Below are 27425 nucleotides of genomic sequence, written 5' to 3' on the forward strand. Positions count from 1 at the left end.
AAACAAATTAAAAGAATAGGGTCAAATTAAAAAAATAAATACATCATAAATTTTTATTGAATGATTAAATTAAAAATTAATAAAAAAAAAATAAAAGGAATGATTAAATTAAAAATTAATAAAAAAATAATAAAAGGATAAAAAAATAATAAATTATAAAAATAAGAACTAAGTTAAAAAATACATGATAAATTGTAATCGAAGGATTAAATTGAAAACAAATAAAAATTTTATAAAATAACTAATAAAAAAATAATTGAAATTAAAATATCATAAATGATCATGATATATAAGAATTTTATAAAATAACTAATAAAAAAATAAATGATCATGATATATAATATAAATTGTGATTAAAATAATAAATATAAAAATAATTAAGAAAAATATTTTTTTAAAATAAAAATTGAAATTAAAAAGAAAAAAAAACAAGAGGGTTGATGCATACTTTTAGGGTACGAGAGAGAGAATTTGGAAAAAAAAATGACCCCGTCGCAAGCCATGCTAAAATGAAAGAGAGTGGGGCGATGCTCCCAACCCCACTACTGAACAATAAATTTGACTATGTACATGTGTGGCATGCACCATTGACAAGGTACGAGTACCAACCTCACGTTTACATGTGAATCTCATGTTCTTGCAGCTTTTTGACTGAAAATTTAATTATGAGGCATAAAAGTCCAAAATACCTTTATGATCAGGGATTAATCAAAAAAAAAAAACTGATGAAAAGATGAAATCACCCTGAAAACAGATGCTTTAATTTTTTACGAACTCGAGGGCATTTCTATTTTTGTTATTATAGAAGTAAATTAGTAATTTTAGTGTTCACAAAAAAGTTGAAAAGATAAAAATAATCCCTGAAAATTAAAATTAATGACTAATTAACATTAGAAAAGGTCGAAATCACTCTCAAAATCAAAGAACCCTAAGTTTTCTTCAAATGAAAAAATTGTAATTTAATTGCCGCAATGAATACTTTTTTCCCCTACATGCACAGTGTTTTCCACGGCATGAGCCAACGCCCTTTATTGTTTTTGTTAATATATACGCATCATTTCAATGAAAGAGGACTAAAAGACAAAGGCCAGTACATTTTATAAGCAGATGGACTATAGGCCCGAAACAAAGGTTACAAGCTCTCCACAAACAATCACAGATCAAACGGCAAATTTTAAGAACAAAATCAAGCCAAATAACCAGTTGCTAACTCCCCGATGATAAAAGGAAAATGGAAGCTCAGCAGCAATGGATTCCCCAATAAAAAAGTCTCAATACATTGATAAAGGGAGGGGCCCCTTTCCTGCTTTCATGATTATCATTTCATCATGGTGATTTATTTCATGAACATAATTACAACGGTATATTTCTATTTATTAGCAATAACTTACTATCGTCATGTCAATCTTGTTTCATAAACTATTTATTAGCAATAACTTACTATCGTCGTGTGAATCTTGTTTCATAAAAAAATATTTTTTTATATTTTAAAATTATTTTAATATTATATATTAAAAATTATTTTTTATAAAAAAATTATTACATTATATTTTCAAGCATAAAAAATATTTTTTATAAAAAAATTATTACATTATGTTTTCAAGCAAAAATTATTTTAAAAAATAATCAATATTATATAACAACTTTCTCTGTTGTTTTTATTTGTATCTTGTAAGAGATTTATTTTTTAGTTTTAAAAATATATCTTTTAAAAAATTTAATTTTTTATGTATTAATATTAAAAATAAATTAATTTTTTTTTTTAAATGAATATTAAAAATAAATTTAAAAATTATTTTTTTAAAAAATAACCACTATAAAAAACTCAGTGATGTCAAGTAATTATTATTATCATTATTATTATTTTGCTATTGCCAAACTCGATTCCCAAACAGCAAAATTTGTATACGATCTTATCCAAAAGACATATCAATCCCTTCACAGCACAAACAAAAAAAGAAACTTTGTCACGAGAACGACAGCGAGTGATGATGGAGCACCATCTTTTCTGTCCCTGGGCTTTCAGTCATTCATTTTCGCAACCTCTTGCCCAGTTCCAGAAACCCGCCAGCTTTTTAATTTCTTACTCAGCTTCTCGCCCTCTTTCTGGTTTAGTAATCATGATATAAAGAACGAACATTAATTTTACTGCAAAGGTGATTTTTTATTTCTGGCTAAACACCGTGTTCTGATTCTCTTTCTCTATATCTACGAGTTGTTGTCGCTGGCTAGTTTTTTGTTTTCCTTTTTATCCATTCTTGCTGATGTTGTGAGATGATTGAGAAATGGGAACTCATAAGTCATATCCTCACATCAACTGATCAATAGGGCCATTGGAATGATTGGTAGAATATTTATAGAACCTTTGGCTTGTGCCTGTGTTTGTGTTTTGGCGCAGAACTGGCTGATCAGCTGTTGGTTAGTGAAATTTGATCTATTTTTATTTGATTGACACTGGATTTAGATCGATAGGCTGAAACAAGACACGAACTTTATTAATTTTTCAGCTTTACAAAGTTGATATTTTTTCTTGAACAAATAGAAGCTTTGGATGTTAGCTGAATGATCATGTGAATATATTGTTGTGGTTGCTAGATTTGGATTTGCAATTTACTCTTTTTTGGTGGATGTTGGAATTATAATGGCTGGCAAACTAGTTATGAGATGCGGTGCTGGTAGTTTTTGGCATGGTTGATGAGTCTATTTGTAAGTTTTGATCTCATTTGGAAGTCATGTTTCAATACAGTAGTTTTTTTCTTTTTCGGTGATTGATGATATGGCAAAATTGAGGGTCTCATATTGCAAAATTTTGAATTTTTTCTTTTCTTTTCAGGAGACCCTTATATCATCCAGGAGGGAACGGTGAATTTTTTTGAGACATATTACTTGAGCTGCAAATGGTTGATTAGAATACAGAACAATGTCAGCTTACGCCCATCAAATGGAGAGGGAGTTCTCAGCTCAGAGTCTCTCCAGTAGAGGAGTTTCTGGTAAGTGCCCCCATTTATTAATTTATCTGTTGATTGGTATCTGTGATTGATTGTTGCAAGCATTCACACAAACAGCTCTGCATCACTGAAAATACCTTAATGATAGATCATGATAGACCTTATTATCATATTTTCTGAACTGAGGTTGCAACCTTGAAGTGTCTTAATTAAATTCAGTGACTGTGTGGTTATCATGCTAAATCCCAATACCAGATTTATTGCATAAAAAAACCCAGAGATCTATGACAGAGACTATCTTCTTCATAAGGAGATACCAGAGAGAAGAGAATGCATGTGATGGAGACTGAGGAAAGTCATTTTGTGGATTTTGGAGAAGAAACCAATCATTGTGTATGAAATACTGTTTATGGGTGCAAATATTCTTGGGAATGACACGAATAAAATTGAAATTCCTATTAGGCTGGCTTATTCTAAGGATCTTCCATGAGTCCTTGACTTTTGACATTGCTCATGGATGAATGGAAAGGTATAATCACAATGATATCTCATGATTTGACACACAGGCTATTGATGTCTTGACACAGAAGGGTAAGCTGATTCAAGAAGAAGAGATTCAGATCTGCAATGAATGTAGCTAAAACTTATAAAAGTTGTTTTAGCATCAGAGAAAGTTTGGATCCATGTAAAGTAGGATTCAGAAAAAATATTCTTGTGCCCAACTCCAAGTAGTTTGGGAGGCAGCTGGGATGTAGTGAAGAGCTTTTATGGTAATCGGTTGATTTATATGAAACTTGGCTCTCTGGATGGTGTACCCATCCTTTTCCTCTTTATACACTTTCCACACGAAATAACATTTAATTGGTTGATGGATCTTCTTGCAGATTTTTATTGGTTGACATGTAATAAGTCTTGTTTTCCTCTTTTCATTTTGCTTGAGCATTTATTCCTCTATCTTCTTTGACACAGAGATGGGAAGCCATTATGTGGCGGAATCAGGGTTCTACATGACATCCTTTGCAGCAACAATCTTCATTGCTTCCCTTGTAATTGTTGGAGTTTTATTGACCACCTTGCTGGTTTCTCTAGCCGTTATGTTACAATCCTGCCAGGATAGGAGTACAGGAGTTATTGAGATCCAAAAATTAAGTCATGATTACAGTTACTGCAAGATGTTTGCTTTGCATGCAGAACTCAACAGCTTGGGACCAGATGACTTCCCTTCAATGTGCACAAGTCTTGCCGTTCAGCACAATAAAGGCAGAGCATATGAGAGAGATTTAAATGCTAGTCTGCTCTTGATTGAGAGATACTTTGACAGTCTTCTGCCTTTACATGACGGTCTAGATGTGGTATTGATGGACATTGACGACATATTTCCTTCAAATATTCGTTATACTTCTCTATTGATGAACAGGTAATTTCATTGGAGCCTTCACCTGCGTGAACATTTCCTAGTGGTCTGTTGCAAAAACTCAAAAGATGCTCTTGGGGGTTCATATATTGGCTCACTAACTCAGATAGCATTCCTTCAAATAAGTTGGTCCTCCATAAGTGCCTGTTCAAACTGTGATGTTTTCATTATGCCCTCTACTCATTCCTTTCTGATTCGAAGATATCGATTTCTGTAGTGATGGATACTTCCATGACTTCTCTTGGACACTATCGTAGCATTGCGATTATCATTTGAATTGCCATTTTAATTTTTATGGTGCAGAGTCCGTGATAATGGCTGCATTGATTGTTTTCAAGAGGAAAAGCATCTGAAGCAAATACTGTGTCTCAGTTTATACACAAAACTTCAAGCTAGTGCGTGGTCGTTGATTTTGTTGTCAAGAAAGCCAGAGAAACAAAGGAATGCCACCATACAGCACCTAATTTCTGCAGGATACAGGGGCTGGTCCTCAACGATAATGAGGTACTATTTGTGCGTCTTCTCTGAATAAAATTAATTAATTCACTAACTAACAACCATTTAAAATGGAATGATTTGGCTACAATATTAAGCTTTTGTTTTTTGGATTTGTACCGCATCATCGATGATATGGTAGTATAGTGCTCATTGGAGATGCTGAAATGTTTCCTCATATATATGTATTGTGAGCCTGAAGATGATAGGAGTGGGTTTCGTGTCTTAATCATGGTTTCTGTTTGCTTAGTTTCCAGGTGGGACGTCCACTTGTCTGAAAACTTACGAAGACAAACAATTACTTCATCAAGCCATTTTTGTTGAACATTATCCATTTGTGGAATGCCTCCGTTTTGTTTAGGAATATTTCTTATTTCTGTGTGTTTAATCTCATTTCGCAAGTTTCCTCTAGATTTAGATTCTTTTCAACTTAGTTTGCAGTTCAATCCAATTTGACGTGGTTTACAATTTGAGTCCGAATTTGGTTTCCATGTATAAAATTTGCTCAGAGAAGGCTTCCTACTGTCACTTCATCAAATTCTGTTAGACAGCCCGTGACTAATGACTGATTAAGCAGACCGTGTACGGTGGTTTGTACTTGTACTTTTACATTTGACCAACCATATCACTTCATCACTCTTGCAGGTCAGATAATGAAATAGAGATTGATAGCCGTGAATATTTCTCAAGGCGAATAGTGGCATTGCAGAAAGCAGGCTTCCGTATCTCAGGTGTAATTAGCAGCCAGATGGATGCTTTAACGAGTGCGTCTTTAGGACACCGTGTTTTTAAGCTTCCAAATCCGGTATATTACAATTATGAGCATCACACAGGGAACTCCCGTGTGCTGGAATAGATCATGGTCTTGGGTTGTATCATTTTACGTGCTATTATACTTTGAAGGTTTGCCATTCTTTCATTGTAAAGTCAGGTGTCAGCCATATCGGAACTATTTGGTTCTGCTTCAGTGTTGTTGTATACAGATCTTTATGTAGTCTATTTATAGAACAAATTTCATCCTTTCTTTTTCTTTACGCCTTTTTTCGTGTAACTGGTGAATTGCCGAGCTTTGGTTTCAGCTAAAACTGCCAGGATAAGCTGTTCTTGGCTTAAAGAAGATTGCTGAATTTTTTTTGCAGTTTCTGGGTTTGTTGTTGCATCATTCATGCATGCAGAAATTAAATGGGAGCGGACCTGCTGCGCATTTCTCTGAGGGCTGGAAGAATAATATTGGATAAATCTATTTTTTTATTGAAAAAGTATGTGTTCAGCTACGAGGCATGGTCTAATTGTTCAACTTATGATCTAATTCATTAAACCAGGACAATGATTCCCGTGGAAAAACAAATAATGGATGATAATTCGAGAATAATATATGATTGATTTGTATAAAAAATAAAAATAAAAAGGGAAAGAGAGATATTTCTGTGACTGCAAAGGCAAGGGGTATAAAAAATAAAAAATAAAAGGGGGAAGAAATATATTTCTTTGACTGCAAAGGCAAGGGGTGCGTGAAGAAATATATTTCTTTGACTGCAAAGGTGCATTTCAACAAAATAAGGAGTGGAATTTAGTGAGAACTAGAATAGTTGGTTTATGCTTCGACTCGGGTTGCATTAATTAGAAAAAAAAAACATAAAATAATTATGCATGCGTTACTAATGTATTTTTTATTTGTAAATAAAATCTTAATTATAAAATAAAAATTTAATATATGTAAAGTATTTTTTAAAACTGAGAAATATCTTTGATGTTAACTTTGGCAAACCTAGTTGACCAACTTCTTGAGTTATGAATAATCATTGATTTTTTAAAATAATTTTTTATTTAATTATATAATAATAAAAATATACATTGCTAAGAAAACAACCAATTTTTTTTTAAAATAAAATAATGATGGGCTAAAAAAAAGCTTGCTAATATTATTAAAAAAAATGTTATACTCTTATTTAAAAACAAAGTAAAAATTGAATGATATTTAAAATAATATCTAAAATATATTCTTAATTAATTTAAGAATTTGATAAACTAATATATTATTAATATTTTAAATTAATTAATTTTAAACTAATAAAAGATAAAAAAAAAAAAAGGCAGGCATAAATCTCATTGAATTAAAAAGCCCAAATATGCCTAGATGTTTTATGTTATCACTTGTTTACTTATTTTTTAGCTGTTTGTTGGTATTTAAAATCCAATCATTATTATGATGACCAGATTTTATGGTTTAAAATTCTATTTATCAATCAATTTTCATTCAAAAAGATTATAAAAACAAATATTAACCACTTAACAACTTCAAAACACTTAAAAACAAAATTCAACCGAGTTTCAAAAACCACAATCAAGCATGATCTATTGTTCCCATTATATTTAGAGAAAAAAACATAATTTTTTTTGCCGGATAAAACTCTTTGATATTGTCTATTTTAATTATCAGAATCATGATAACCAACAATCTTTTTTTTTTATCTCTCATCATTTCTGGTAACTTTTTTATCTCATCTATCAAATATAAGAACTAAAACATAAATTTTTGCACCGAACTAAAAAAATAAAATTTTACACCAAATAAAAATTGTAATGAATTTAGAATCTGTCATATATTTTCCTTGTGTTTGACTTTTCATTCATTTAGCGTTTAATTTAGTATTCTTTTTTCCAAGCCGAATTTTATCTACTTACACTACAAAAAAAATCAATTGCAAGAGGGAACAAAGTTTGAAAATGAAAAAAAGAGAGTGTATTATATTAGTTAATTCTACCATTTGAATCATGAATCTGCATTAAGATGTCCAGGAGCTTAGATCAATGAAAAACATTTATACAATTCCGGTCAGCTAGAATTTACTCGTTATTATTTACATGAACTAAAAGAAAACCGTATTGATATTACACTGCTCAAATTCATAGTTAAAGGAATCCACAAAATGCCAGTAAGAGAGAAAATTGCGAAGCAATTACTCAACAAATCACAAGACAGTGAAAAGCCTTACCCGAATCCCATAAAACGTATAACATTGTTGTCAGGGAGATTAAATTACCGTCAATTCAACTGCTTTTAAGGTTTTTGGATGTGCTTTTGGAAAGTCGAAGATGATTTGCCTGTGTTATCGCATCATATAAACCAACAATCTCACGCTGTGAGATAAATATGGCTGGCAAGGGCATCTGTGCCCTTGATTGGTGCTTTAAGGCTCTAATTCAAGGTACTGATTAAACAAGCTCTATCAATTTATCAACCCAATGAACAAAAATTTCCCATCACATGAATCATCAGGCATTCTTTCTCTGGTAGTAACAATAATTTGAATTCCTTTTGTCATGTATCTGAAGTAGACGATCAAATGCTTATGGAGTTCGGCACGATGATGCTTATGAACAATCAATCAACCATTCTTTCTCGTGCAGTAACAAAAAAGTGCCATAGATCAACCATTGCATGAAACTCAACGACACTTTGCACTACAGCTTTCTAGACAACAAATGTGTAGAAACAGAGTAAGGAATTCCAAATTTCCAGTCACTACAAATTTGAGATGTAGAACATTAAAGGCCTAAAGAAATCTTATCTAATCGAATCTACAACAACTCCTTACAGGTTGTGAGTTCCCCTCCTAAAACACAAACTAAATCTCATGAAAAACCCAACATTTGTCAACATCAAATGGGCTATTTGAAGAAATCTAAACTTCATAGAATCAACTCCTATTTACTATTATCTCAACAACAGTAAACAAAAAACGGGTGCAGTACTTGTTAACGTACCCTATCCATCCAACAGAAAGCAGAAACCAGGAACAAATTAACCCTATTTTCCATTTAGCTCTCCAACAGCAGTACCATACAAAGCTGTTTACTTAAGTCCCAGTACTCCACCAAACAAGTCAGGAGAAATTCCCAGTCACCCAAATCCACTAAACAAGAAAGAAACCAACCAATAACCACCATACCAAGAGAAGACGCATCGAAAGCACCCTTCCCACACGAATTCCACCACAACCAGAGAACTCAACATGATACTTCTTACTCATATTCACATACAAAATCCCCCAATTTCTAGTCCCTTGTTTCACATTATCCTTATCAATCAACTCAAATATATAAGCATGTGAAACCCCTTCTTTCCTTAACGGGGTGCCCACCCCAGACCTTAAATGCCCGACCAAACCCCTAATATACATCTCGGCATACTCTAGCTTCGCATCAACCTCAGTTTGATCTCCACCGGTGCTCGGCCACCCAGTCTCCGCCACTATCACCGGAAGGTTCTCATGGCCGGCCACCGCAAGTGCACTTACAACCGCATCCACCATCATATCGAAAAGATTCCAGTATCTAACTCCAGTAATCAAATCATCTCTAAAATTGAATGGATGCTCTTGAAACAAAGCAAACCCTAATGGAATCTCAGAGTTGATCCTATACAAGTTATACGGATAAAGATTCACCAAGAACGATGAATTTGTAGCTTCCAAGAACTGAAGCAATGGCTTTATCAATAATTCCCCAAGCGGTTCTTGGAAAGTACCAGAAGAAGGTGGAAACGGCGTCGTAATAACGTTCACGAAAGAGAAAGTAGTGGACACTGAGATTTTTTTAATCCCGAGGTCACGGAGTGCCAGGTACACGTTCCTGATTGCAGGAAGTAAAAAAGGAGACAATTGGGAGACGGCATCTTCTCCAACTGAAATGAGAGAAATCTTCGAGCGAGGGTAGAAAGGGAGGACGTGACCGTAAAGCCAGCGGGCAGCGAGTGAGCGGTTGGCGGCGAGAGGAGGGAGGAGGGAGTTAGGGATGGAGAGGAAAAGAGAGGTGTTGGTGAAAGCGAAAGAGCGGATTAGGTTAGGATCGGGGTTTGGGAGGCGGAGAGAGTGGATGTTGAGGGAGGAGAGAGCGGAGAGGACGTGATCCGCTGGGAGGGAGGGTGTAGAGGAAGGGGAAGGCGGCGGCGGCGAGGTGTAGGTGACGCCCAATGTGGTGGTGGTGGTGGTGGTGGAGACGGAGGGGGAGGTAGGGAGGTAGGTGGCGGTGGTGATGGAAGGGAAGAGTGTGAGGGAAAATAAACAGAAAGAGAGGAAGGAAGCGAGAGGATTCATGGTTTCTAGATAGAATTTTTTTCAGGGAGAGATGAAGAATGTTGAGGAAGGGAACGGGTGTTTGTTACGTGAATAAAGGCGGGATATTTAGTTGGGACTCTCGCACCGACGTGGGTGGTAATGTAGCGGGAAAGTTTGAAAGGTGAGGGTAGAGGATGCCACGTGGGGGGAGTCTGGAGACGCGCCAGGCGAAAGTTAGTTGGGTTAGTTGTTTGTTAGTTGTTACGGTTAAACTGGGCGGGTCAGTTCATATTCTCTCAGTTGCAGATGCCAGAAATTAGCAGGGGTCTAGATTGATGAAATCTGATTTGTACACGTGGTCGTTTTAACAGAGTGTATGGTGGGTGCTGCTCATCACGGAGTGTCTTTTTGGGCGTAAAAAAAAATTGATGATTTGATTTCATGGGAGCCCATGAGGCTCGTGGAGGAAGTAACTTAAGTCCATACATTGCAGGGACTTAAGCCTTGAATCCATATAATATTAACCCATCCATTGTCCAATACATTAATACTTGCTGTTTGACCCCCATTCTGCAATCAGTGAGATATTTTTTAAAAACAAATTATATATTCAGGTTTTTTAATATATTTTTATACTTAAAAAAGTCAATGTAAATTAAAAATATTATACATATATGTAATCAAATTATTCGATAACATATGTGTTAATAAAAAAATTATTAATGATATTCAAAAATAAAAATAAAAAAAGGGGTATAAATCAAGATATTTAGATATTTACTTGGTTATGTTTATTGAATTTGTTTAAATTTATTTGATATTAAAACTAGACATACATGTTAAATTGATTAAATAAAAAAATACCATGCAATGTTGCATATATTGATTAAATAAAAAAATACCATCCAATGTTGCATATATTATAAGTATTATTTAGGAATAAATATTTTTTATTTTTAAAAATGAGGTTCTTGTATTTGTATACAAAAGATGGAAAAAAATTATAGATGATCTAGAATAATCTTTTCAAAAATAAAATACACATAACACCATAAAAAAAATCTTTATTTATAAAAGGTTAAATAAGAATTAAAAAAAAATACAAAGGAGGGTATCAATGGAAAGGTAAATTTAAAGGTCATTAATATATATATGTATATTAAAAAATAATATTAGAAAAAAAATAATATCTTGGGTGTTGTGACTTAATTTGTTAAATTTGTAACTCAAAGTATGAACTCAAACGAGTTCAATAATTTATTTTTTTTAAATTTATACTCAACCTTTAAAAATAAGAAAGAGCTCGAACTCACGAGTGTATAATCTGATGCCTAACTAAATACAATGAAGAGTCTAAGAGTGTTGGAGGTCTTTTAAGCATTGGCTCGTTTTTAATTATTTTTTAAAAAGGTTTGTCAACCCTTATTTTTTTAAAAAAAATATGACATGTTATTTGTAAATTTAAGTTTCGATCATCATAGTAGTAGCTTAAAAATCAAGATCACGACTCCTTTGGGAAAAAAAACCTAAATTTTAAGTTATTTCAACTCAAAAACATTTCATCAACACCCTTATAACATCAACAAATCATTCTATCAATCCAATTACTTAAGAAATTATCAAAAAACTCAAAATCAAATCGGATTAATTTTGACTTTGTCAATTTAGATATGTTTTTTCATGCAACGTTGTGAATCCAAACAACCACAATAAAGCTTGTCTCGTTTTTAGGAATCCAAGAACAAAAAAAAAAAAAACAATTTGATAGTTGAAAATAGGGTGAATGATGACCTTTTCTCTTGTCATCGGAATCTAACAATCTCTCCCTCTTTGCTTTCTTTATCTTAGACTGAAAAATAAGACAAGTAAATTTATGTATCAAAATGTGATTTTAAAACAATTTAAAGATACCTAAATTGCACAAATTGATTTAGTAAGATCAGTGTTGTTTTTCAGTTTTGAATTGTTAAGATTTTATATACCATCTAAGTAATATAGAGTGTTCTCTTGTCAAACTATGACGATGCCATATCTATTTATACACATTGTGTTTAAAAGAAAGAAAAAAGCTTATAGATTTTAATTAAAAAGTTGCATGTGAAAACCCGATAAATTATAATATGAATGACACGACTAAAAAATTGATGTCTTCTCCCAAGTGCAGGAGTGTCGAAGTAATAAATAACCCGGCAAGACCGGGGTCGAACCACAGGGAGGTTAATTGTACAAATTATAAATAACAATAATACAACAACAATAACAATTACAATAACAACAACAATAATAATAATAATAACAATAATAATAATAATAATAATAATAATAATAATAGTAATAATAATAAAGAAGAAGAAGAAGAAGAAGATGAGAACTTTGAGAAGAAATATTAATGCAACGATTAAACAATGATAATAACAAATGTCAAGATTAGAGATTCCACTAATGGTATGTCAAACAAGTATAATATAAACTCTTATTATTCAATTGAAAACCACACATAAAGGAGGTTCCAATCAGATTATAGATTGTTAACATGATTACACTAGTCATCTTATTTGATTAATGCTAATACTTGTAAATCTCGTCAAGCATTCATGATTATAACTTATGTTAACAACAAATCAAGTTCATTTCATAGCTCAGGTGTCAGTTGTACCATACAATATGAACTATGAAAGTGCCAAGCACTTGTTATACCAAGTGTTATACAACATAAATCAAGACTAATTATTTAACAAGCAAAGTATTAAAGAGTGAACAAGATAATAAATATAAAACATGTTAATATCAAACATTAAAAATATTAAGTTTACATTATACTTATTCTTACACCATTAGTGTAACCTTTTCACCTTGACATAATAAACTTAACTAGACATAATAAAAGAAAGAAAAATAAATAAACAAAATAAGAACATAAATAAGATAGAAGTTAACTAAGTAAATGAAAGGAAATGAAAGGCATAAACTTAATATTAATAAAAGCAAAGCATAAACATTACAAAAAATACAAAGAGAAAAGGCAAAAATATGATCTTGATCTGGAGACCAAGATGCCTAAATGCATGGCAAATGCCTCCTTTTATAGGCCAAAATTGGGAACTATTGATTTGATGACTAATTGATGAGTGGGTAGCCAACTCTTGACTTGGTGACAATCCTTATCTTCTCTTGTTTGCCCAAAATGTCATTGATAACATCAAAATTGGAGCCACTTGAAAACATGAAAGTTGTAGGAAATTGTCTCAGCTTTCTTATGCAAAACTTTCAGTTCATTTGGACTTCTAGAACTCCAGATATAGCCAAAATACTGAACAGTGCTTGGGCTGGAGGACAGCTTCGGGCTTCTTTGTTGTTACAATAATTTGGACTTGAAAATGACCTTTTTAGATCTTGGACTCCATATGAAAGTTGTAGGCCTATGTCTTACATTTCCATCCATATAAAGTAGACCTAAATCTGAGATCTATAGCTCTAGATATGACCCAATTACCGAACAGTGTTCCGGTTTGGATTGCACCGACATCTCTTTTCTAATTTTGGTCATCTCTTTGCCCTTGCAATTTAAGTTCTTAAAGTCATCAATCAATCCTTTAATTTATGTGATAGGCATGTATTTAAAATGAATATTTACCACAAATTAAAGGTATCTTATATTATTAGATATATTATTATAAAACATGCTTTAGTTAAGGAGTTATTGATACTTCAAGTGTAAAATGATGATATAAAACCATGATAAAAATGCACTTTTAAGTACTAATCAATGAACAAAATAAAATATCAAATAGATTAAATAAAAGGATTTCAAGTATTCTAAATGGACATAATTAAATAAAAAGTAAGGTGTTGTGATGTAATTAAGTAAAAAAAGGAATTAAGTGAAAAAAGTAGAAATAAGAAGTAACAAGGGCTAATGTGTAATAAGATGGAGAATTTGTGTGATTTGTTTACACAAATTCTTGTTAATTTCATCAATTAAAATGAGTAATTAGAGTGATTAGCTTAGCTAAACATCAAGAGGGGGTGATTTCAAGGTGGTAAATGATCTGGAAGGAAAAATTCAAGTTAGGATTTGAAGAGGGAGGAGAAGAAAACTTGATTTTTTCTTGCATTCTTTTCTTAAATTCTTATCAAAGTAAGGCAAATAACATGCTCCAAATGATTTATTCCTCTGATTTTATATTTGATGAAGGATTATGTAGTATTTAAATTTATATGAAATTGTGAGATTATGTTATAGATCATCAAAGTGATACAAATTATGATTGAACCATGTTAGAATACATGTATTAAGATTGATAAATAAAAGAAAAAATAATTTCCTCCCTATTTTGATTGAACTTTTGGCCAAATGAGGAATTAATCAGGGAATTTGAGGTTTTAATACAATTATTTAGAAAGTGTGGGAAGAAACATGTTTATAAATGTTATTATTATGAAAGGAGTAAGATTTTTTCAAAGATAAAAGAAAAAAAAAAACTCTACCTACTTTCTTAAGTTGATTTCGATTAAAAGAAGAACATTAGAAAAAAATTAGTTTCAATGATACTATTGAGGGATCTTTCTCTATTGAAGATAATTGATATTGATAAATTAATTTGAATTATCACTTTTATAAATAAACAAATGAATGTTTCAGTCGAGTTTTATTAAGGGTGTTGAGCGTATTCAATAAATATGTAATTGGTATTAGAAATTTTACCGGTATCAATAAATAAAAATAATGTAGTAATTTGTATGATACAGAGGAGGTCGTAGGACCTAATAAACAACAAAGGACCTTTTCATGCACACAGACATCGAGTAGGTGTTCGACACCTTTAATTAATTAATTAATTAATTTTTTATTGTAAAAGGAATTTTATAGATTGTAAAATTATTTCCTGGTTACTAGAAATAATGCCCTGTTGAACGGGCAAACTTTGAAGATTATTTCTTGAATATTGAAATTTTTGCCTAGTTAAATGGTCTTGTTGAGAAAAAATAATTTATGAATTTATAGGATAATTAAATGATATAAAATAGATTAATTGTAAAACTTTGAAGTTAAATATGTTGGTTTGTGGAAAATACTCTTGATATTTTTATTTTAGTAGATTTATCTTTATATCTAGAGTAGAATTTATGAAATTAGAAATTTCAAGAAGAAAACAAGACAATTTATTTGATTATATGAAAATCATTTTAATGTATTTAAATAGTTAGTCTTTAATCAATTACCTATTAAAAGGTACAGATTTTTAATCACGTTTAATATGATTATATTTTTAGATACATCGCATCCTCAATCTGGAAAGTAAATGTTTGGATAATTAATTTTGTTATGTGATTAATGTAATTAAAAGAACTAATATTTTGTTGTAATGTATTTTCATATCTAAAAATTATAATGTTTGGCTTATTATCTTGTGTATGATGTAATTTATAATGTTATTATTATTAAGTTAAATTATGATTGGTTGTATAAATATTTTATGAATTTATTAGTTTTTAGTATAGTGTTTTATAAAAAATAAAATTGAAATATTAAAATATAATTGAATTTTTAAATTTAAAATAGTAAAATAAATATTGCGATTGACATTACATATTAAAAAGTGATTGAATCGATAACTCAGTATGTAAAAATAGGTAACATGGCCGAAATATATATATATATGCCGTTACATTGCACGTTCATGATTCCAATTTATTTATTTTTATTTAATATCGTGAACAACATCATACAATAAACGTGTGAAAATAATTATTTTTATTTAATATCGTGAACAACATACAATAAACGTGTGAAAATCATGATGCAATTAAAAGTGTATCGAGCAACTGTAATGTGATACTACACTACTTCGGAAAGAAAAGAAAATAAAAAAATAACGTACCAGGCCGATATTAGTAATCATACATGGGGGCTTTTTGCCGAATCCATGGGCAGGCAAGAGACAACCTAGCGAGCTTGCGTTGGATTCTCTTCCGGCGACTCAGTTGAATAATTCAAATAGATCCACCGGTGAAATGCATAGCTTTCGGTTAATTGAGCTCTGAGAATTCAATTTTTAGAATAATATAAAAACCGAAAGAGAAGGTAACCAACATCTTACATTTGTCCGCTCTCTGGAGTCTGAATAACTGATTGCCAGGCGAAGGGGCATCGAGTGACAAGCCGACCAGATTACTTTTCGTGCTTTTTGAATTTTGAGTAATAAACGTTTATCATCCTTAGAGTAATTATAGACATGCTGGCTACGCCATGTGAAGGTGTCGCCGTGAGGATTTGAAGATTTGACATCCATATTTTCTCTAACAGCCAGTTTGCTTCGTTGCCCTCAGGAGAAGGTTTGCTTACAGCAAACACTATTTTCTTGGATGGAGACTTAATTGCAAAATATTGTGTCAGGAGACACAATCGAGAACAGAGCAATAATTTGGACCTGTCTCAACATTTTTAACCACGCGCAGCGTTACCAGGGTAAATTAAAAAAAAAAAAACGCATGATGGAGTTCGTTGAATCAGACAAACAAAAAGTGTTTGCGGAGCCCGTCGTGCAGGTGCTTCCAGCGAAGAAGGTATTTCACATCAATCTTTTTCTACCAGTCTATGTAATATTTTTGTAATAATCTCTGAATTTATTTCTCTTTACGTATTATAAATGTATTTAGAATTGAAATAGTAGTTGTTTTTTAAGATGTAAATTAATAAATTATTATTATTATTATTATTATTATTATATGTATATAATAATTAATTAACAAAAATCCAAAAAAATTCTTAAAATATTTTTAAACACAAAAACACGCCCACTTCGCTGCATCCTCTCGCTGCAAAAAGCACCCCATCCCCGCTCCCTTTGCTCTCCCTTTTATCCTTTAAAACACCCCTTTAACCCTTTCAACTCTTTCGCTTTCTTTTCATCTCTCGATTCACTACCTTTGACTCCCAGATCGACATATCCCATCTTTTCCGATTCTAATCTCAATTCGGTACGCGCCTTCTCTTTGTATTTCTGGCCAAACGGATTTCACTTCATTTCAATTGCTGTTTTTTTTAATGCTAATCTTGTCTATTTCCTTCTGCTAATTAGCTCATTTTTTAAATTTCATGCATTTCTTTGAAGTCTTAGATCGGTTACCAATCTTGAATTTCGAATCTTGAAGTTTGTACTTATTAGTAAACACTTCTCTGATCTACCGTGCTTCATTTGAAAGTTCAACCTTTATCTTCTACGAGTCTTAACCGATACTGATTAATCTGCAAAGCTTCCATTTATTTGATACATAGCTGATTTGGGGGTTTTGGATGGGCAGGTTATCCAAGGGAGTTAACAGGACAGTCATCAGATCTAGAGGGTATAGTTTATTAGCTAGAAACGATGTCGTTTACTGGTACCCAACAGAAATGCAAGGCTTGTGAGAAGACTGTGTATCCCATGGAACTTCTATCAGCAGATGGGGTTGCTTACCATAAAACTTGCTTCAAGTGTTTTCACTGCAAAGGCACGTTAAAGGTGCTTATACCTTTTTAATCTTTGTCTTACCATATTTTCTACAATTGCTTTGTTAATATAGTCAAGAATGTTGTTGGCAATGCTTATATCTACAACTGTTAGAATTGTTCATTACAGATAAATTGACCCAAGTGATTCGTTTTAGCTGCTAGGCAATGGCTTGTTTAAGACATCGACCTGTTAAAGATCTTTGCCTTTAACTAACTGGAGGGTATGATAAGCTGAATTTGATAGAACTCTTTTACTTATCAACTAGTAGTATATCATAGAGGGATTTTAGGGATAATTGCTTATGATCAACGAATGATTTTATATGTATTTTTTTGGGATTTTTTTAGAGGAAAATATTCATGTTAGATACCCAGATTTTAATGGATGACTAGTAGATTATTTATTTCTTCGATTTGTGCTAATTAGGTTGTGCGATTTATGGTTTTTCAGCTAAGCAATTATTCTTCGATGGAGGGTGTATTGTACTGTAAGCCTCACTTTGAGCAGCTGTTCAAGGAGACCGGTAACTTCAACAAGAACTTTCAGTCACGTATGTTTCTCATTCTTGCTGAGATTGATTTCTTTTTGATAACTCTATGTGTTTGGTTTTTAATTTGCAATTTATTTCATTTTCAACAGCAGCAAAGTCAGCTGAGAAGTTAAATCCTGAACTGGTAAATGTTCCCTGCAACACTGTTTGTATTTGGCATTTATTTATAATTAGTGAATTTTTATGGATTTTGAAAGGCTGTGGGTCGCTGATATTCTATGGCTGTGCTGCTTTCAGACAAGGTCACCTAGCAAAGCTGCTAGCATGTTTTCAGGGACACAAGAAAAGTGCGCTACTTGCGGTAAAACCGCTTATCCGCTCGAGAAGGTAGAAGTCAAAGATTTCCCAGATATCTCATGACATACATGCTTATAAGGTTGCTTGATAGGACCCCAGTTGTTAATTTTGATTGATTGGCTTGGTTTAGTTTTTATTGTTCCAACGAGGCTGTCCTGTGAATGCTCATTTATGGAGCCTATATAAACAAATTAAATCTGACGAAAAGGCTGGGGCTTGTTTGGGAAGTCAATGTGGCGGGGCTACAGATTTAGAGAGCTAGGAATGATGATTCACGTAACTTAAATGCATTACTTAAGCTCGGGGTAATTTTATCTGACATCAATTTGGACTTCATGAATTCAAGGGGGTCTTGTTCATGAAGTTCATTTTTTCTGGTGGACATTGATGGAGGAGGTCGTGATAACAACATTGATAGAATATGTCTCCTTATGACATACCCATGGAATAAAGGTTGCTCATATGTTATCTCAATTGACCATTTCAAGTTGTTAAGCATCTGATAAATCACAATTCGTAATGCATGCTCCCTGTCTACTGCCTGAAATAGCCAGTTGTTTGTAGGGAGTCCAATTTTTCCTTTTCTTTTCTTTGTTGGGAAGAGCATAGTTATTTCTTGGTAGATGGTTTGATGATTGTGGTGCTATTCTACCAGTATTGTTATTATTATCCATCCACCTCCCAATCTAAGGTTTTAGAAACCTGGCCATGATTATCAGATGCAGCATCAGTTATTCCATTATTAGATTGGTGGTTGATAAAAAGCTTTTGAAGGAACAAAGGAGGTACCTTGCCTGGTCAGTTTCTTCTAGTAAACTGGCACTTGGCTTGCCGAATGAGATTAATGGCCCCCAGCTCCTCGTGTTTTTGATGTTTAAAAACCAAACGCTAGATATTTCCAAGTATGTACTTGCTGAGCTGTTTGTGAAAATTGGTTGAATTTAAAATTCCCATGAAAATAAATTGCATCTCTTTTGCTGTAAAAGTTCTTTATTTTTCTTTGGTGCGAGTTCCATCTGTATATGCTAAAAAATACTCTGGAATCATAATAATTGCTCTGTTCTCCAAAAAACTACAGGTAACAGTTGAAAGCCAAGCCTATCACAAATCATGTTTTAAGTGCTCGCACGGTGGCTGTGCTATAACACCATCAAATTATGCAGCACTTGAGGGCGTATTGTATTGCAAGCATCACTTCTCCCAACTTTTCAAGGAAAAGGGCAGCTACAACCACCTCATCAAGTCCGCAACAATGAAGCGTGCAGCGGCTTCTGTGCCAGAGGCGTAGTTATCTCCATTTGATATTTTATTTGCGTGGCTTTGTCTACCTTTCATTGTGTTTTCCTTCCATGCCCTCCGATTTCCACTGGAAGGAGTAGGCAAAACTGGGTTCTGCCTTGTTTTTTTTCTCTCTCTTCCTTTCAGCCCAGCTACACTGGGCATGTTTGTTGTGTTTGATTGATAGATGGGTTTCAAATTCCCACAAATGTAAAATTACTTGCGGAGGAATTTCAATTGCAAATATTGGATTCTACTAGTGATTCTTACTTTTGTATCTTGTTACTGCAAAAATTCGGTGGGTGGGGGGGCAGTGTTTCAGAATCTCATACGCGTCTACTCTTGCTGACACGGATAATTATTCATATGTTACCGTAAATTTTCTTACTCCGTCTGTCCCAATCGTTATCTGCAATCTTGTAAATTCATATGTAAAACAAGAACCTTCAAGGAAAAATTCGCTTGTAATTTGGGATGGAAGATGTTAGTGGAGTGGCTAACAGTAGGGGCCCGGTGACGGCTGTTTAAAAAACCTCAATCTGAGACGTGGCCGGTCCCGATTAGTCCTTTCTAAAACTCCGGGTAACATTACGTCACTCACGGAAAACGACTTTCTTTTTCAACCACCGTCTTGACACTCTGATACCGTGAGCTGTGAAAAAGAATCAAGTATGAAAAATCAAAGAAAGCGCGATGGGGTGAGCAAAAAATGTCGAATCAACACTCAGCTCTCCATGCCCATCTTAATTCAGTATGTGCGAGCCCTAAAATGTTTTGAATCTCTATTTTCTTTGTGGACTTGTATTTAATTCAGGTTGTCCAAGACAATTTTAAACTCTCTTAAAAAAAACCCTTCCCACCGCCTGAAGGCACACCAATCTCGATAAAAACCCCTAGCCCTAACATTAATGCCATCACCGAAACACAACTTTTCAATCATAGACTTAACTTTAGCAGGTGCATTGCTCTCCTCCTCTCAATCCTCCACGCAGGAATTGCTCTCCTGGATCCCACACAACCTCTCAATTGAAGCTAACTTCGCTTTCAACAAGCTATCAAAAGCTTATGTTGAGATGATTTCGGTGACAGATATGTGAGGAGGATTGGTGAGTTGTTGGGAGTGGATTGTGGTGGTTTAGGGGGTGAAGAGAAGAGATTGGTGATTGAATTGATGCCTAAGGTTTTGCCTTTATTGAAGATGGAATCAAAGAGAGTTCAATTGATACGAGTGTTGATGGAGATGAGATTTCTGCCGCGCCTGCTAGGGCTCCTGTTGGATTCGCGATGGTGGCTGCTCGTCCGTTTAGATGGTTTCTTACTCCGGTTTGTGTTCTTGGTTAGGACTTTGGATTTAGTTTTTTATGTTGTATTTTTTTTTAACCTGTTGATTCCATTTTGTAGGTTGATTGACCACGTGGATGAACGTGCTTTGCTGTACAAGGAAGCGGGAAAAAATCAGATCAAATGTTCTTGAGATATCCAAATCCGCACAACATGCAGATCAGTCGATGCGAGCCATCGGTGGCCTACTAAATAGTGTCTGGAATTTATGGACAAGGAAAGATTGGGCGCAACAGCCATCAAGGCTCGGTGTAATCATTATTTCCAAAAAGTTAAGCCACGCTGGATCCGATCCTTCGAGCCGGCCGTTGTTTTTCAGTGAATAGAGTACTCGGGAGAGGAGCTACTAGCAATAGGCAACGGTCCAATGATGAGCGGGCTGTAAATGGGGAGTGACCAACAGCCTTTTGCAAAAGCAGAAGATATTCGTCTAAGGATTCGCTCTGCCACAAAAAGGTTACACGTCCCAAAATGTAAATAACCCAAAGATATTTCTTCATCTCATAAAGAGGCAGAGTCATATTTTCTAGATTATAGCCACAACCTGCTAGCCCAGTCTACCCAATATCCACGACTTCAACTTCAGCCTTAATTTCAAGGTCAGTCTTCTCCGCCTTAGGCTTTCTTTCCTCATCAAGGTCGAACCAAACCCCCCGTAGATTTCACACCGATTAACAGAAAGAAACCAAACCCTCAATCAAAGACAAAAAAACTAAGCTATGGTTACTTGCTAGGGCTCTCAAACATGAAACAGACGGTATCTCCACCACCATCAGCCTTGATAATGCCAATATCATCGTTATTGGCGAATTTCAACATCTTCTCCATGTTACCGATGTTCATGCCCATGGAGAAGTTGCGATCGCAGCGGGCTAGCGGTAGTTCTCGAGGCCATCAGATCGGAGAAGGAGGGAGATGATTGCCACGTGGATAGAATCCATGGATTTGAGAGAGAATCCGGTGGAGGAACAGTCAAAATTGGCATCATTGACTAGGTCTTAATTTGATTGATTACACGTACAACTAACTTTCTTCAATAAACTTCCCCGCGCTAACCTTAGCTCTAACATGGAATTTTTTTTTTCTATTGAGAGTGGTGAGTAATTTAGGGTCTTATTTTTGGAAGAGATGGAGTTAGGGAGAGTGGGGGAAAGTGGAGGGTGTTGTGTTCGTCTACTCTTCTTTTAGCGGGAAACAAGACTGGTTTTTTCCCGCTATAATTAAGGATGGCAACGGTGTCGTGCAAAGAAATATTATTTACCCTTGGCTGATTACTTTTCTTTTTATTTACAAGAGAAACCTGTGATGACTGTACTGCACCCGCTTCTTCTTATTTACCATGTTTTTATTTAAAAAAAAATTAATTTTGTTTTATTTTTTTATTTCAAAATAATATATGTTTTGTGATTTTAGCTTATTTTAATATGCTAATATTAAAAATAATTTTTTAAAAATAAAAGCAATATTATTTTAATATATTTTTAAATAAAAAATAATTTAAAAAATAATCGTATTAACTCGTATGTATGGTAAATTTTATTTTTAAAATTAAATTTTATTTAGGAATATATAAAAATAATATTTTTTATTTTTTTAAAAATATTTTAATATTAACATATTAAAAACAAAAAAATTGTTAAATCTCACGAAACTTTGTTTGCACTTCTTCTCTATAACGGCATTTAACAACACTTGTAGAGTCCACTTATGAATAATCTCCCAAGCAACTGGGAGTTGGCTTGAAAAATTTGTTAGTGGGTTTGCTTTTCAGGTTAAATTTAAAGGGAGGTCAAAAGAAATAAATTATGATGAAGTTATTTCGGGTGTGATGATTTATTTAAAACTCGATTAACAATGATAAAAAAAATCTTGACAATAAATAAAAAGGGAAATTACAAGAAACATTTCTTGTAAGAAAGGTTGTGTGATATAATGGACTATGCAGCGAATAAAGGATCCTTTGAGTTTTTCGATAATTCTGGATTAGTAATTTTCATATCATCAGATTTGTCTGCTCTTTTTTATACATTGCACATGTATTCTACTCAGGTATCTTGCTAATAAAGTGAAACCGTAGATCGATTTTGAAAAGCATCCCCACCAAAGCAAAGGATACTAAATGCTTGATTATGGTGGATCTGTCGTGGATTCTGCTTTCGGAGAGGTTCGAGCTAAACTCATCTTCAATCACATATGAAGTCGTGCATTTTCTAAGGGATAGTACTTAGCAACCACTTATCCCTAAATGGACAGCCACTCGACCGGTATGGCAGCATTTACCGCCCTCAGCTTAGGTTTGTTCCTTTCAGTAATTACTCCTTTATCTGAATTTAATGTCATGCTAATCGTAACAAAAGCCGAAACTCAGGGGAACTCAGTCGGACTTGTTACGGTGGGCAACAAATTATCTCATATGAAAATGAGCAACCTGTATAGACCCTCTTATTCGGATATTCCGTTCTCAAAATGGTGGGACATTTTGTAGAACAAACATGGCAGCCACCACCGGCATAAAGACTTTGTAGACTTCCAACGTGGCAGCCACCACCGGCATAAAGACTTCGTAGACTTCCAATCCCCGAGGATACGACCATGAAGTGGTAAAATTTTGGGTGTTCCTTTCATTAATTAATCGAATATGACAAATGTTAATAACAAACTGCCTGTGTAACAACCCGATTCTACAATTTTTTTCCTGAAAGAATAAAAAAGATATAAATGATATTTCTCTACAACCTCAAGCTGGAATAGTAGAGATAAATCAGTCACTTATTTGAGTATTCTACTTCTGGCTAATCCTGCTGTCGTTGCTGATACAAACGGAAACCACCCACTCGGGTTTCCTGGACAAAAAATATAGAATCCAGAGAGCCAAATTCCATGGCACCAACCACATCCTGAACTCCCCTCTTGGAAGGTTGCTGCCGTCCCGGCACTGACATAAATGAAGTGTGGAAATCGCAATTAATGCTTTTCCCGAATCATACATCATCATTTGCTTCGTTTCTTGGCTTCACTGTAGAGGACGACTCCAAAAACTGTAAGGGAGTAACCAAGCATTCCAGTAACAGACACAGGATTTCTGAATATTAAAATTGAAACCACAACAGCTACAGCTCCTTTTGCATTACCGAGAACCTGGAAGATCAAGAATTCTTTGTTTATCTCAAAATTCAAGGCCTATAAACACGATGCTAAAAGGTGATGCAGAAATGTCAGTGACTCACCAGAAGAAAACAAGTACAAAAATAGCAACTAAACAATTTAACTCCACTAAACCTTTTTTATTTCTAGGCCATGGAATCTTGATACCAAACTAGTACCAAGTTCTGTTTTAACCAAGTTTTCTGTAGGCTGGCGAGATTAAATCATTTTTACTACTTCAACCTACACCATTCTTTGTCCAACATTCCTTGCTTAATCCTAAAGCTTCAATCTTTTTTTCTTTATAAAGAGGATTGTCTGATCAATCTAATCACTCCTTTCTGCTGGTACATCAGGTGCCAACATTGTACATACAGATACTACAAGGATTGAAGCATGTAATCAAATGAGAATGAAATCGATTGTCTAAAGAAGCACAGACAACCAAGCAGAGATTGATTTCCCCTCCAACTTTTACAACAACAACTCCTTTTGTCCTTTCCTTGCTTTCAACTTAGATAACAAATCACTCCTTGTCTTAATGGGCCACAACCATTCATATGCCATTGTGCATTAAATTATTTCCGTCTATTGTCCTCACTTAATACAGCCTAGAGTTTCTTGAAATAAATGTTTTTACAAGTCCACTTGTTCTTCTTGCTACAAGAATTATCTCCACATCCCCATTTAGTAAGTTCAATGTTCCAGCTATTTCTTAAAAAGAAATTAAAAACATAGCTTTCAAAAAAACATGTAAATGTGTAAGCTACAGATATCCAGAAGAACTAATATTAAATAACTTTCGGCATTATAATGAGCTATACAAACAGAGACTACCAAGCAATCTAATGAAATCTTCCAGTTAGCAAGCCCCTTCTAAGTTCCTAACACCACAACCCTCCATATTCTCAATCTCCAAAACACATCTTGCTCTCTGGATCTAACTTTTCATCATCAAAATATGTGGAAATATAATTGAAAAGTTTGAACCATCATGTGGCACAAACTACTCCTTAAGACAGGACAGCAATCCTGAGCTAATCACTTCTTGAGAAAAACTCCCAGAAAATTAACTGAGGAGAAATGAACCGAACACATTTAGATATGAGAGGTTTCGCACATTCTAAGAGATTAAAATGCAACACCCTGAACTGAAACACCTCATTTCCTTTTTCTTTCCAGAATAAATTATAGTTTCATCGGACTGACTTGCAAAAGCACACATAATAATTTTATGACAATTGCATAGTGTGTTAAAATAAAAATAAAAAATTCAAGTCATTATATCTCCAAAATCAAACACCTACCTGGAGAGTTAGAGCACTTGTGTGTTTTGTAACCAAGAAGTTGGTCAGATTCACAAAATACGCCAGTGAGGAGTTGAATAGCAAGTACCAGATGATCTTGACATCATCTCTGGCAAGAGCTAGTGTGATACCAACCACATTTTCTTCCATGATAAGCGTTGCAGGGAGTAAAAATACAACAGCTATCGGAGCCATGTATAGGAGGAGATTCATTGAATTCAGCTTCTCACTTAAAAAAAAAATGCAAATTTCTCAGCAAACAAAGAGCCTGACCATCATCTTTATTTGCAAAAAAAAATAAAGAAATCAAGAGACAAACATCCTTACCCTTCCGAAGAAAGCAAAATCCCTTGCAGAACTGATTTAAGAGCCCTTGCAGCCGTAGCAGAAATACACATTATAAACCCAAATAGATGAAAACTTGGTTCACCCTATTTCCACCCAACAAAGACAGACCAGAGTTAAAACACTTAGCTCAAATGGAATCCATTTTCATAACACAACACCACAAACGTTGCCTAAGCTCAAAAAGAAAAGAAAACTGAAGAGAAGTAATGACGCTGACCAAATTCGCAAGATAATTTTCAAACCAAAATACATAAATGAAAACTTCTTAAATCCGATGGAATACTGAACTCTCAAGAATTTTGGGAGACAAATTACTAACAACTACAAGTCAACATAACAGACCGTGGAATCCAAAATACATTATGATATTTGGATGCTGGAGATTTATTTGATTTCAGCAACAGAAATGCAATTCTCGGTCGTGATAAGGAGCTGAAAATATAGAAAAACAAATCCCATTCCTTCCCAAGCTAACATAAAATACACATGAAAAAAGAAAATCAACTAAAACAGCTAGAGACCAATCGAGGAAAAACCATTTGGAGGAACATCAAAAATACAATAATAACAGTAAAAAATCAAGAAACCCAATTCAGTTATTGAAACAAAATCCCAGATTAACAACATAAATAAGAACAAAAAAAAGGTAACTTACCCCACTAGCAATAACAACCCCGGTGACAACAGGAATCAAGGTAACATAAGTCAGCCAAGCCTCTCTTTTAAGAGTCATCAGATAAGCGAAAACAGCCGTAAAAAAGGGCGTAGTGGCACCAATAGCCTGATTAAAAGAGACAGGCAAGAACCTCAAAGAAATATTACCAAACACAACCGACACACAAAACACGAGACTTAAAGCCGAGATCTTAATGAATTGTGTTTTAGACCGGATGGTCTGCATAGGCACCATCTTCATCCACGCAATTGCAACGTAACTTAGCAAACTACAAGCTGTCATGTGACACATGGTCAAGAAGATCGGATACTTGAAACCGTAATTGCTTAAAAGGTACTTGTTTAGTAGCAGAACTCCTATGTTTGAGCAGTACCATGATGACACTAGACCGATCGTGAATAATCGTGATGAGCTCTTCATCCTGGGTTTTTTAGAGATCGGACCGTGGAGATTATTGGAGGGGTGTCGATGCTCGCTGGTTAAATCAGGTGGGCTGAGGTGCAGGGAAATGGTGTGGATCTAATGGAGATTATTCGGGGGTTCTTCTCCCATGGATCTGTGACATAAGAGTAATGAGAGAGGATTTTTGCAAGACAGAGAGGGGGGGATTTGAGGGATTGGGAGGAATTGAAAGGAATGTGGTTTTCCTTCGCAAATAAAGCTGAGGAAGAGGAGGAGGAGGAGGTAGTGGTAAACGCGTGGGGTGTGGACTGGGGCGTTTCGTTTTGGCTTCTGTTTATTTTCCTCTCCCTCTCGCTCTTTCTCTGTGCGGTGTTATTTATGTTATGGGTTTTGTATATGGAAAAGGAGAATACGGTGCTTGTGTAGTATTCTATTATTTTGTGTGCTGTATAAGGAAAGGTAAAGCTTTGACTCTGGATTGTAATTGAGTTTTTTTTTACCTGCCTTTCCTTTTTCGCCGGTGCAAGTCTAAAACTTACAGCCTGTAGAGTTGATTTTTAAAATATTTTTTATTTTAAAATAAATTAAAATATATATTTTTTATTTTAAAATTTTATTTTTAGTATCTCACATATTATCTGATAATATAAAAAATTTAAAAAGTTAAAA

General features: G+C 34.0%; 5 protein-coding genes across 9 annotated transcripts in view; 2 read left to right on the plus strand and 3 right to left on the minus strand.

Annotated features, from left to right (window-relative positions):
* The first annotated feature begins 1897 nt into the window (after nt 1–1897).
* Nucleotides 1898–5891, plus strand: LOC105133635 (HAD superfamily, subfamily IIIB acid phosphatase). 3 transcript variants are annotated; one of them, XM_011037712.1, is made up of 6 exons: nt 1898–2156; nt 2596–2706; nt 2834–2990; nt 3918–4365; nt 4666–4866; nt 5503–5891. In XM_011037712.1, the coding sequence occupies exons 3-6, from the start codon at nt 2921–2923 to the stop codon at nt 5711–5713; spliced, it is 930 nt and encodes a 309-aa protein (XP_011036014.1). In that variant the 5' UTR covers nt 1898–2156; nt 2596–2706; nt 2834–2920; the 3' UTR covers nt 5714–5891. The 3 variants fall into 3 exon arrangements, with proteins under 3 accessions (XP_011036014.1, XP_011036012.1, XP_011036015.1); XM_011037713.1 differs by lacking the exon at nt 1898–2156 and adding an exon at nt 2175–2418; XM_011037710.1 differs by lacking the exon at nt 2596–2706.
* Nucleotides 5892–8368: 2477 nt separating this feature from the next.
* LOC105133636 (Glycosyl hydrolase superfamily protein) lies at nt 8369–10016 on the minus strand. Its single transcript, XM_011037714.1, has one exon. It carries the CDS (start codon nt 9954–9956, stop codon nt 8775–8777), a length of 1182 nt encoding a protein of 393 aa, XP_011036016.1. The 5' UTR covers nt 9957–10016; the 3' UTR covers nt 8369–8774.
* Nucleotides 10017–14391: 4375 nt separating this feature from the next.
* LOC105133637 (syntaxin-81-like) overlaps nt 14392–27425 on the minus strand; it is a 28351-nt gene continuing 15317 nt past the window's right edge. Inside the window, exons 9-10 of one of the 2 annotated variants that reach the window (XM_011037715.1) lie at nt 25233–25241; nt 14392–14405 (exon numbers count right to left, since the gene is read on the minus strand). The gene's annotated coding sequence lies outside the window, so the exon portion shown is untranslated. Of the gene's footprint in view, nt 14406–22165; nt 22180–25228; nt 25242–27425 lie in introns of those variants that run through there. The other variant, XM_011037716.1, reaches the window with a different exon arrangement.
* LOC105133641 (LIM domain-containing protein WLIM2b-like) lies at nt 16715–19815 on the plus strand. 2 transcript variants are annotated; one of them, XM_011037720.1, is made up of 6 exons: nt 16715–16898; nt 17223–17422; nt 17864–17963; nt 18053–18087; nt 18201–18290; nt 19339–19815. In XM_011037720.1, the coding sequence occupies exons 2-6, from the start codon at nt 17288–17290 to the stop codon at nt 19546–19548; spliced, it is 570 nt and encodes a 189-aa protein (XP_011036022.1). In that variant the 5' UTR covers nt 16715–16898; nt 17223–17287; the 3' UTR covers nt 19549–19815. The 2 variants fall into 2 exon arrangements, with proteins under 2 accessions (XP_011036022.1, XP_011036023.1); XM_011037721.1 differs by having other exon boundaries at nt 16884–16967.
* On the minus strand, nt 23480–27158 carry LOC105133639 (probable sugar phosphate/phosphate translocator At3g11320). The gene is made up of 4 exons (XM_011037719.1): nt 26334–27158; nt 25658–25761; nt 25331–25559; nt 23480–24017 (listed from the first exon to the last, which is right to left on the minus strand). Exons 1-4 carry the CDS (start codon nt 26772–26774, stop codon nt 23871–23873), a joined length of 921 nt encoding a protein of 306 aa, XP_011036021.1. The 5' UTR covers nt 26775–27158; the 3' UTR covers nt 23480–23870.

The sequence above is a fragment of the Populus euphratica genome, unplaced genomic scaffold, assembly GCF_000495115.2.
Source record: "Populus euphratica unplaced genomic scaffold, PopEup_1.0 scaffold36.1, whole genome shotgun sequence".
Classification (NCBI taxonomy): domain Eukaryota; kingdom Viridiplantae; phylum Streptophyta; class Magnoliopsida; order Malpighiales; family Salicaceae; genus Populus; species Populus euphratica.